The 11,049-nt window shown below is 52.1% G+C and overlaps 1 protein-coding gene across 1 annotated transcript in view; it reads left to right on the top strand.

The window, feature by feature from the left end:
• Positions 1–1,441: 1,441 nt before the first annotated feature.
• The window catches only part of LOC131584615 (syntaxin-binding protein 4-like), a 37,450-nt gene continuing 27,842 nt past the window's right edge, over positions 1,442–11,049 (top strand). The window contains exons 1-6 of the mRNA XM_058849948.1: positions 1,442–1,488; positions 1,584–1,635; positions 2,990–3,089; positions 8,522–8,617; positions 9,436–9,505; positions 10,494–10,568. Coding sequence (XP_058705931.1) covers positions 1,442–1,488; positions 1,584–1,635; positions 2,990–3,089; positions 8,522–8,617; positions 9,436–9,505; positions 10,494–10,568 — 440 coding nt within the window. The remainder of the gene's footprint in view (positions 1,489–1,583; positions 1,636–2,989; positions 3,090–8,521; positions 8,618–9,435; positions 9,506–10,493; positions 10,569–11,049) is intronic.

Here is an 11,049-nt window from a genome sequence, read left to right as displayed (position 1 = left end):
CAAGGGTGTGGGCACATCCTGCTGTGCTGGGGTGTGCACAGTGTGTCCATCACCAGATGCATCTACGTTTGTCTAGTTGGCATTACTTATCTAAATTTTATTTTTTTAGCTAGATAATTTAATTTTTAGGAAAGTTTTGGCTGTCTGAAGGTCAAATTTACTCAGATTTTATATGACATGTGAATGTCTTCAAATGAAAGCAATTAAAAAAAAAAGACAAAATGCAGAAGGACTTTTCCAATTTGTCATTGTTTTGAAACAAGCTTGCACTTGCCCAGCAAGGCTTCACACGAGGCCGTCAGGGAAGCTCCAGCTGATAAAATCAGTTGCTCACTCATGGGAACAGCAATATCCATCAGCTTGGACTCAAGGAATGGTTTGGCAAGGAGTGGCAGTGCCAGGCAGGCACGTCCACAGCGGCTGCACTCAGTGCTCCCCTAACGAGGTCAAGGGCCACTAATGGGGCCTGGCCAGGAGCCTGCGGAGACGCTGTGGGAACAGCACGAGGAGGACACTGCTGATGGAGTCGGGGCCAAGAGCTTCCCTGTGACCTCAGATGTCCTCAGGGCTGGTTGGGATGCAGGACCAGTGTCCTCCTGCAGGTCCAGGGGAGTACACTTCCCTTCTCAGGAAAGGTCACCAGATCTTCTCCCCCAGGATCACAGCCCTGCTCCTGCCAAGCCCCAAGGTGGCTGTTCTGGTCCATTCCCATTCACTGGCAAGCCCTGGATAATTTTCTTTCATCCCTCCATGCCCCCATCCCACAAGACAGTGGTCCTGCTGCTTCTCCAACTGGATGGTGGCACCAAGATAGGGATGGAAGAGGCTGTTTAAAGGCAAATCAGGCTTCTGACCTCCCAGCAGACAGGAGGACAGCTGAACTTGTTCTGCACTAAGAAGGAAATATTGTGGGCTGGAAAAGATGCTAAAACAAAACAAAACAAACCCAAAAATCCCCAAAAATCAACATCAACCCTAAACCCGCTCAGTGGCACGGTCTGTTAGTGCTTCCAAAGCTTTGTTATGGATTTTAATCCTCTAGGGATGGTGACTGCACGCGTCCCACACCAAACACTGCCCTTCCTTTATCTCTGGAGGGACCATTCCCAACAGTACATTCCAAGTAATCCCTGAGTTGTGCTGAGGATGAGGGGCCAGCCCTGCTCAGGGCTGCAGGAGCTCCAGCCCCGCGCTTTGGGAAGGCGCTCGGATGGGCCGCGCTGGCTCCGGCTTGCGTAAGCTTTAATCTAAAGTTGGAGATGTTTTGAGCTGATCTGTGTTAATGTTGGGTGGAATTAACATGCATACGGGGAGACCACGTGATGCCCTCCGACCTCCCCCTTTTTTCTTTTTCCATTTTTTTTTCCCCATCCCTTTAACGGATTCCTGCCAAATCAGAGCGGCTGGTGCTGGCAGGGCTGGGCTGCCACCACCGGCAAAGATGCCCGCGGTCTCTGTCCTTTACAAGGGAGCCATCATCATCAGCAGGTAACCTCCCCCAGCTGGGGTGGGAGTGGGGAGGGGGTCCCAGGAGTCCCGTGGCTTCCACTTCCAGCCCAGGTTCTTCTCTGTGGCTCCTCCAGGAGCAGGGTTGGGATGCAGGGATTGCTGGAAGAGCCCAGGATGCCGTCGCTGGTTGGGTTTTCTGCGCCGGTGGCATTAGCAGAGCTCGGGGCTGCTGTGCCCCAGAGTGGGGATGATGGGGATGATGATGATGATAAGAGTTGATCGCAGGGGGATGATGATAAGAGCTGATCGTATCAAGGAGGCATCTGCTCCACTGAAACTGCGTCCGTATGGTGCCTTCCAGCCCGCCCCGAGTGCCCGGGGCTCGCCCGGGGAATTTCCTCAGCGATTTACTCAAAATACCCTGAGAATCCTGAGTGGGGGATTGAACCAGCCTGGGCCCAGGGCTGCTCTGCCTTCCTGGGATGCCTACGAGCTCCATTTTTCAATAGCCAGATGTGGCCAGTTGTTTGTTCAGTCTTCAGTACAATGCAAGTATAGCAAGGAGAGGCATTTTTTAACAGGGAGAAAACACTTCCAGTCCGAATCTTAGAGGTGGAAGTTACTGGCTTTGCAGGGTAGCTCGATGTTTTGAGTTTTATTTTGGACTCCTGGTATGTCCCTGCAGGTTATTCTTATCCTGCATCTTGCTGGATTTGGAGCAGCCTCTTGTTTCCCACAGTGTTGTTCTTCCTCATCCATGTTCAGATCTGGGACCTGATATCGATTGAGAAACTTTTTCTGTTGCGACTTAAGTGCTGAGGAGTTTTTTGGTACCTCCTCAGCTGTGGTTTCCCACCTGGCACATCTGGGTCAGGGTTTCTCAGATCAGGGTTCATCTATCCTGAGGAGCCCAAGGAGAAGTGCTGGTGGTCCCAGGTTTGGAGTCTGACATCTGTGGTTGGGGCAGGGTGTTTCGGGGTCATTCATTTGGGACCTTGCCTAAGGGTGTTTGGGGGGAGACTGTGGGATGTTTTGGGGAGTTACTTGGCTTGGGGGAATCTCAGGTGTGTGTGATGCTCTTCTACCCACTCTGGTGTGTGATGAGAAGCTCCCACCAGACCAAGCAGGACTTGGAGCAGCTCTTGCATCCCCTTTTCCAGACCCTCTGCATGCATAAAAACCCCTGAGAGCGCATTGTGCCTGGCTGTGTTCATTACAGGCTGCCTGTGTTTGTGAAACTGCTTTATTTGGACACACGGGTCCGAGCTCTGATCTCATTTCCCGGGAGCTGCACAGCTGTCCAGCCCCGATAATCTGGGGTAATGAATCACAGACAGGTCCATCAGATTTGCTGGGTGGGGAGGATGATGTTCAGCCCTGCACATATTCTCTCATTTATCTGTGTAAACCTCGGGGGGGCTGGCTGGGGGCTGAGCTCTGTGGGTGCCTGGTGGGGCTGCAGTGCCTGGTGGGCAGGTGGAAGGGACAATGTGCCTCTCTGTGTGCTGGCTGTGCCTCTGCTCTTTTTGGCCCATGACAGAAAGCTGCTCCTCTTGTCTCCCCCAGGACACTCATGGGACCGTACGGGATGGATCGAACCGTGCACTGCTTCGACTTCTACGAGTGTGCAAATGGTCTGGGTGAGCAGCAGGGACAGCAGGGTGGGCTGGGATACCTCAAATGTGCCCCCAGACCCCAGAGCCTGCGGCAGGATGTGCCTCCCTGTGTGAAGTCTGATGTCTCACTGGTTCCTGTGTCTTGTGCCTGCCTGTGTCAAGCATCTTTTGCACTTTTGCAGCTGTGACATTAAAAGAATGTCAAAATCCCAACTAATTCCATGGTAATGGTGAGCAGCCAGTGCTGGGATCTGTGCAGGAGCCTGAGGCCACAACCCCTTCCCTGAGCAGGATGAGGAGGAGGGGCCTTTCAGAATTTTCTGGATTAAATCAATTAAAATGCTAAATAAAGAAATAGAATTCCCCAGCACTTGCCTGCCCCTCTGCAGACTTCTACCCCAGAAAGCCATCCCAATGGGTGAGGGAAGGTGCTTCCTGCAGCACTCCTGGGGGCTGGGATGCATGAGCTGGGTCTGGAAAGTTTGGCCCACGGGGAAGGAAATGAGCACTGAGTGAGTCAGGTGTCCTTCCACAGTGCTCTGAACTTCAAAGCATGGAAGAGAAGGGAAAAGAAAAGGTCACATCCATCAGGACATGAGAAAGTCCCAGGTTCATGACACTCAGCCCAGAGGGATCCAGCACAGCATTTCTTCTGACCTCTGTGTATCCAGTGGTGCTCTGCCATGGACATGAGAAAATAATCTGTGATCCTGCATCAGGATTTCAGTCTCTCCCCTAATCCCTAATTGTGAGTGCAGCCCACCCTCCCACAGAGCAGCTGGGGACCTCTTGATGACACCCCTCAATGACCATTTGGGACAAGTTCTGAAGAGTCACCAGAGAAACAAGTTCAGGTTTCCTGAGACCTGAGATTAATTATGGATTAATTATTGGCTCTCTCCAGCTCTGGGGTAACAGGATTTTCTCCCATGGGAGGATGGCTTTGCTGACTCTTCCCCCAGCCATGAGGTTCATGGGAGCTCAGAGAAATGTCTTTACTTGGTGAATATGATATTTTAATCTCCAGAGGTGGATTTGGTTGAGTTGATGGGATTTCAGCTGCTGGGTTAGATTAGCTCATTACAGGAGGAGGCCCAGAAAAGCCTGATGGGGCCATCACTGACCTCTGGAAGAAGTGACAGATGTGGCAGCCCTTTGTCAGCCACTTCACTGGGTTCCAGTTCCTCTCCTTCCCCCCAGTCTGTGGCCAGAGGGTCTTTGCAGGGTCTAGAAGAACCTCTACAGCAAATTGTGATGTGCTGGAGGATGCTACAATAATGTGGATTTCCTAATGCCATCAACAGCTGGCTTCATCCTCTCCCATGAGCCTTGAAGCACTCAGGATGAGCAATTATCCTCCAGGAATCATGGAATGGTTTGGGTTGGAAGGGACCTCAAAGCTCATCTCAGATGAGCCATGGGCAGAGACACCTTCCACTATCCCAGGCTGCTCCAAACCTGGCCCAGCCTGGCCTTGGACACTTCCAGGGATCCAGGGGCAGCCACAGCTTCTCTGGGCACCCTGTGCCAGGGCCTGCCCACCCTCCCAGGGAACAATTCCTTCCCAATATCCCATCCATTCCTGCCCTCTGGCCCTTAATCATCCCTCTCTGATGAGTGGTGCTTACAGAATCCCTGTGTCTGTGAGAGATGTAGCTGCTCAGAGTAGGTTTATTTGGGAAAAGAAAGTGCCTTCATGAGTTTCTCAAGCTGAATGCCGGTGTTACTCCAACAATTTCTCAGGTAGGATGCAGGCATTATCCAAACATTTTCAGGTAGGATGCAGGTGTTATCCCAGCAGTTTCTCAGGTAGGATGCAGGTGTTATTCCAGCAGTTCCTTTGGAGCAGCATCACTGCTCAGTGCCAGGTCAGCGTTTGGCCGCGGGTCTGTTGCTCTGTGGCTTTAGGTGGAAACCCACATATGAACCTCAGCAGAAGTTCAAAGGGGTTACCTGGCAGCTCCTCAAACCTGAACCTCGAATTAAAGAATAGCCATCAAAGGGAAGTGCTGATTAAGGAGCATTTCTCAGAAACACTGAGATCCCATTATCTTGACCTTCATCTGCTTAGGACAGGGCAGTGAGTGATTCACCTCCAATCTGTCCCTTCCTCCAGACAGAAAAAGCTGGCGGGGGCTGCAAGATCAACAGAGGGATTAAGGGAAATGTAATTGAACATTGCCAGCTTAGGCACAGAGCGGGAGGCCCCTCTCCATGCCCAGCCTGGCAGCCGGTGGGGTCAGGACGCACCCGGGATGATCCCAGTGGGACTAAACAACCAGATTAGCCAGGACACCCCCTGACCTGTGGGACACGGATCCAGGAGCAGGTGAGATTATAGCCTGAGAACTGTGACTCTGACATTAGTAGGAGAGGGATTAGAGGCACCAGAGAAGCTTGAGGGTCTTGGAAAAATTTATAGGATCGTTAAAAGCCCAAAGAAAACACAGATTTGGTCAGTCTTACCTCTAAGTCCATCTGGAGTTTTCCTGGCAAACTTTGTTCTGCAAAAGTGAAAAAAATAGAGACATGGGCATCAGCTCCAGGACCTTTGCCAGAAAGGAAAGATTAAATAGAGGGATCCAAAATAGGCTAGATTATCTGGCCCTAAGTATGACTTAATAAGCATTATACTGGGACTTTGATGCTGTGATAATTAAAGAGCCGTTATTTACCTACACTGGGTCCCAAATAGAAATTTGATTGAAGTAAATGTTTATAAATATATGTAAAATAAATATCATCCCAGGAATGCTGCTACCACAGTCCTGGATGATTCAGGTTTGCTGCCATCAGTCACCTGCTGTCCCCTGGTGTGGTCTGAGCCCTCCCTTCTCCTCCTCCTCCCTGCCCCCGTGGGGACTCTCCAGTGGATTTTGGGGGGCAGGACTGGCACCCAGAGCATCTTCGAGGTGAGGTGATGGGTGTGAGTAGTGGGCAGAGCCTGGCAGAATCCAGCTGCTTTCCCAACAAGGGAGTTAAAACTCGGGGATTTTTCCTCCCCTCATCCAAGTTTGAGTGTGTCTGGAGCAATACTGTGAGTAATCACTGATTTTAATAACAAGATCGGATTTTCTCATGACATCGTTGGGGATAAAGGAGGATTTGGAGATACTTCAGCTATATTAAGGCATTATTACAATTGATTTGCAGACACAAAAGGGAAATGAGTCATTATTTATTTGATACCTCGGCACAGGTGCCTGTCCCACACTGGGCTGCTGGAGATGCTGCAGCTGAGCCTCTGCAAGGTGCAGATTTTATATTGTTTGTCTGATGTGCTTCAGCATTCCTAATTCCTTTGTGTTACAGTGTGAAGAAAGATGTAGAATGAGTTCCTGACTCATCCCCTTGGCTTGGGCTGGACTTCTAGTCTCTTCCTCATCCAGGGGAACCGATGGGGCTTTGCCTCTGCAGGATCCCAAGGTTTCTCAAGCCCATCCCTAGGCTACCCCCGTTCCCTGGGGTGTCTCTGCAGAGCCAGCACAGGGATCCCCTGGCTCCATAGGGAGCAGAGAAATTTCCAGCTGAGCATCCCTGGCCATGAACAGGTTTTACCTTTGGCCCACGGCCACAGCATCTCCTCCCCACTTTTGTGTGACTGACACCTTGGTGAGGCTCATGCTGCTTGTAGATACTTTTTTGGGGGCAATATTTCCAATTTGAGTGAATTTATTTTATAATGCAATGGAGAAAATATTAGTGCCCATTCCTGAGGTGTTCTGCTGGGAGCTCCCTGTTCCAGCAGTAAATCAGCTCCTCACAAGTGCCTGGTTAATGCATTAACCCCAGGGAATAAACTCCAGCACTCAGGGCTGGGATTTGGAGCTTGGGAAAAGCAGCAATTGGTGCATATAGAAATTAACTGGGAAATTGTAATAATTTAGCTTTAATCTAATTTAATATAAAGGTGACTTGAGAGACAAAGTCTTTCCCTAGAGGCAGATGAAAACTGTGAGGAACCTGAGAGCAGAGCTTGGGTTACAAAAGGAAGGGAACAGGGATGGAAATGGTGCTGTGTCCTGAGTAATCCCGATCCAGGATCCTCTCCCACCTGTTCCAGAAAGGGTTCGCAGGTTTTGGGGAAGCAGCTGTGCCCTGTTCACCAGAGGGAGACGTTTCTTGCAGCCCAGGACCTCTCCCGGGCTGGAGCAGCCCCTCAGCAGCCTGGGGACGGAGCTGGCCTGGCGCTGGCCTCAGTGGCACTGCCCGGCCCCCGCCTGCCCTCCCGGCCACAGCAGCAAAATGCCCGACCGGCGGCTCAAGAGAGAGATTTGTTAATTAAAGCCAGGATGTTTAATCCTTCTGTCCACAGCCTGGATCTTCGAAGTAGGACTTAACGAGCCCTGGATAAATAAGTCTCTTGGACCTTTTCCTGCCAGCCAGCTTACGCAGGCCGCAGGGACGGGCCCGGGCCGGGGGTGCGGCTGTGAGGAGCAGGAGCCCTGAGGTGCTGCAGGGCCCCGAGCTGAGCTGGGCCGAGGGGTGGCTCACACATGGAACCGGGCTCATCCCTGTGCTCCTGCCTCTGCTGCTCCCCCCATGGAACCGGGCTCATCCCTGTGCTCCTGCCTCTGCTGCTCCCCCCATGGAACCGGGCTCATCCCTGTGCTCCTGCCTCTGCTGCTCCCCCCATGGAACCGGGCTCATCCCTGTGCTCCTGCCTCTGCTGTTCCCCCGGGCCAAACTCTGACAAAAGTGGCCACTCCTGGATTGTGGCTCTGCCGTCGGTGGCTGTGCCAGAGGCTGAGGGGCTGGTGGGGCCTGAGGTGAGCGGAGATCTCCTCACCACTGCGGTGCCTCTGGGGCTTGTCCAGACGTGCACAGGGAAGGAATCTCCTGAGGGAAACACTTGTCACCAGAAATGTTTTCATCTGCAGCAGGAACAGATCCTTTCCCATCAGTGATGATCTTGGAGCTGCTGGAGTGAGTCCAGAGGAGGCCACGGAGGTGCCCCAAGGAGCCTCTGGAGCCAGGCTGGGAGAGCTGGGGGTGCTCACCTGGAGAGGAGAAGGCTCCAGGGACACCTCAGAGCCCCTTCCAGGGCCTAAAGGGGCTCCAGGAGAGCTGCAGAGGGACTTGGGACAAGGGATGGAGGGACAGGACACAGGGAATGGCTTCCACTGCCAGAGGGCAGGGATGGATGGGATATTGGGAAGGAATTGTTGGCTGTGAGGGTGGGCAGGCCCTGGCACAGGGTGCCCAGAGAAGCTGTGGCTGCCCCTGGATCCCTGGAAGTGTCCAAGGCCAGGTTGGATGGGGTTTGGAGCAGCCTGGGATAGTGGAAGTGTTTCTGCCCATGGCACTGGGGGTGGCACTGGATGGGCTTTAAGGTCCCTTCCAACTCAAACCATTCCATGGCTCTGAATTTAGGGCTGGGGCTGTGTCCCTCAGACATGGCCTGTGCGAGCTCTGACTCTCCTGCCTTTGTGTCATGGGCTGTATTATTCCTGCAGGCATTAAGGTCATCGGTGGCATCAAGGAACTCACTGGAGAGGAATATGGAGTTTATGTCAAGAGGATCCTTCCAGGGGGTGTTGCTTACGCAGACGGTGAGTGAAACACTCGGAGTTCATGAGGGGCAGAGTGCCATGAGGCCTGAGAACAGCCCAGATCGAGGGTATTTATTTCACACATTTGTTTCATCCCTTATTAGGTATTTTGGGTGCTTGCTTGGAGATTTTCCAGGGGTTGGGGTATTTTTTTAGTGTGGTAATTGTTCTAACATCTGACAGCAGCCTTGGACTGGCTCCTCAGCATCTGTACAATTGTTTTGTGTGTGTAGAGCATGACCCATCTCTGCCACACAAGAACTTTCCTGTTCTTTCCCACCTCCCTGTGGCCCCAAAACAACCAGAGATCCTTTTGCAAACTCAGCTCTGCTCTGAGTCACTAATTTAATTCTGAATATGTTCAGCTAAGTAGGTATTAGAGGTCTGCAGAGCTCACCTTTTACAACTGCAGCTAAAAAGATTTAATTTTTTCCCAGCTGTTTCATCATTTTTCTATCCAATAAAGAAAAATAAATCCAAAACAGGTGGAAGTGGCTCTCATGGTTTTCTACCTGACCTCAAACTGAACTACTTGACCTCAAAGTGAATTAAGCAAAAGCTTTATTGCAGTTTTCAGTATTTACTTTTGCAACTTCCTAGAGCAGAGGAAGTGTGGGGACATTGGCACTGGTTGTTCCGGGAGGTTGCAGAAACTTCTTTTTTTATGGACATCTGGAAAAACAGGTTAAACGAGCATCTCTGGAACAACCAATGCATTTTTCATCCTGTCTCTGGGCACAGTGAGGAACTGCCCAGCCTCTCCCAGTCCCTTCAAGCTGTATTTTCCGCAGTTTCTATTCATTAGTTTTCTTTTCTAGGGCGCCTGCAGCCAGGAGACCAGATCCTGGAGGTCAATGGAGATTCCCTAATTGGGGTTACAAGCGAGAGGTACCATATCCAAATGGAAATTTTCCATTCCTGTTGCTTTTGTGTGATTCTGTGGAGTGGCTTAGGTGTGGAGGACACCAGGGCATCGCTCCGTGTGCTGTTCCCGAGAGCCAACTCGGAACTTATCAGACAGAAAGATTCAATATAAAAATAGACCAGTGAGCCCAAATGGTATCTGAGATACTCAGCCATTTCCCCAAAACACTGGGTTTGAAACAGCTCCTGGCACCTCCACTCCATCTGCTGCAGCTTCCCAGTAATTCCTGCAGTTCCCAGCACAGGAGATCAGCTGGTGCCTGAGCCTGACAGTGCTGCTCTGAGCAGGCAATTCCTTCTGGAGCCAGGATCCAGCCCCTCAGCTCCCCACCAAGAGAATAATTAGCAGCTCCACAGGAGCAGCAGCACTTTGGGAGCTCTCCTTTCCCATTAAACATGGTGTTATCCTATTGCCTGCCTTGCATTCCTGCACAGGGTGCCGAGGCTGGATGGGAAGCAGCATGAGCAGCTGGTCCTGATGCCAAAGGCCCCGAGCAGCTGGGTTTGGTGATGTCCATGAGAACATCTCTGTGGCTGTGGGAGGCTGTGCCAGGGGTGCTTGTATTTTGACCCAGAAAATGGCTGTCCTTGGGATGGAAACTTCCCCAGGTTGGGAATTGCAGAATCATGGAATGGTATGGGTTGGAAGGGATGCTAAAGACCACCTCATTCCAGCCCCCTGCCATGGGCTGTGCAGGAGGATTTGCTCACCACCACAGGTATCTTCTGGGTTTTGTTATCAGGGCTTTCTCCCTTACTGCAGAAGTGACAAAATCAGGATATGGCTTGGCTGCCCTCGGCCTCACTGCCAGGGCAGAGAACAGGGCCGCTCCACAGGCATGCAGCCAAACCCTGGGTCAGGGGTCTCTGCCCAGCTTTGAGGAGAGCAGGGTGAGACCAGTGGAGCACCACTGGGAGCTGGGATTGACGTGTCATGGTCCTTGTGTTCCAGGGCTGTGGACATCCTGAGGACGGCGTCGGCCACCAGCCACATGCGCCTTCTGATAGCCCGCGATGACGATGCCAGGTAAGGGGGGACATGGCACACTGGGAAGGGGGGTTGTGGCACTGGTTGGCACCACAGCTGGAGAGCCTTGGGGCAAATCAGGCTCAAAGCCCACGGGGAAGGTGGAGGTGGCATGGGGTCTTTGGTAACTGTGCACTGGTGGGAATTCAGTGGAGCTGTAATGGAAGGGAAACAAAGCTGGGAGCTCCCAGCTGCAGCCCTGCCTGTGAGGGGTCTGTGGGACATTCCAAAGCTGGGAGCTCCCAGCTGCAGCCCTGCCTGTGAGGGGTCTGTGGGACATTCCCAGCACTGAGCAGATTTCCACAGGTGTTTCCCCAGGGAGGACCAGGGCTGCTCTAGTGTTTGGTGTAGGGTGGCACAGCTCCCTCAGCTCTGCTGTGTGCACATCCTGCACAGAGCTCTGCATGAAGATGTACAGGGACTGCAGGATCTTCCCTTTCCTTTCTGGTTGGACACATTAAGGTCTTCCTTCCCCAGAGGT

This window comes from Poecile atricapillus, chromosome 14 (genome assembly GCF_030490865.1).
Source record: "Poecile atricapillus isolate bPoeAtr1 chromosome 14, bPoeAtr1.hap1, whole genome shotgun sequence".
NCBI lineage: Eukaryota > Metazoa > Chordata > Aves > Passeriformes > Paridae > Poecile > Poecile atricapillus.
This window is presented reverse-complemented; position numbering and strand designations above follow the sequence as displayed.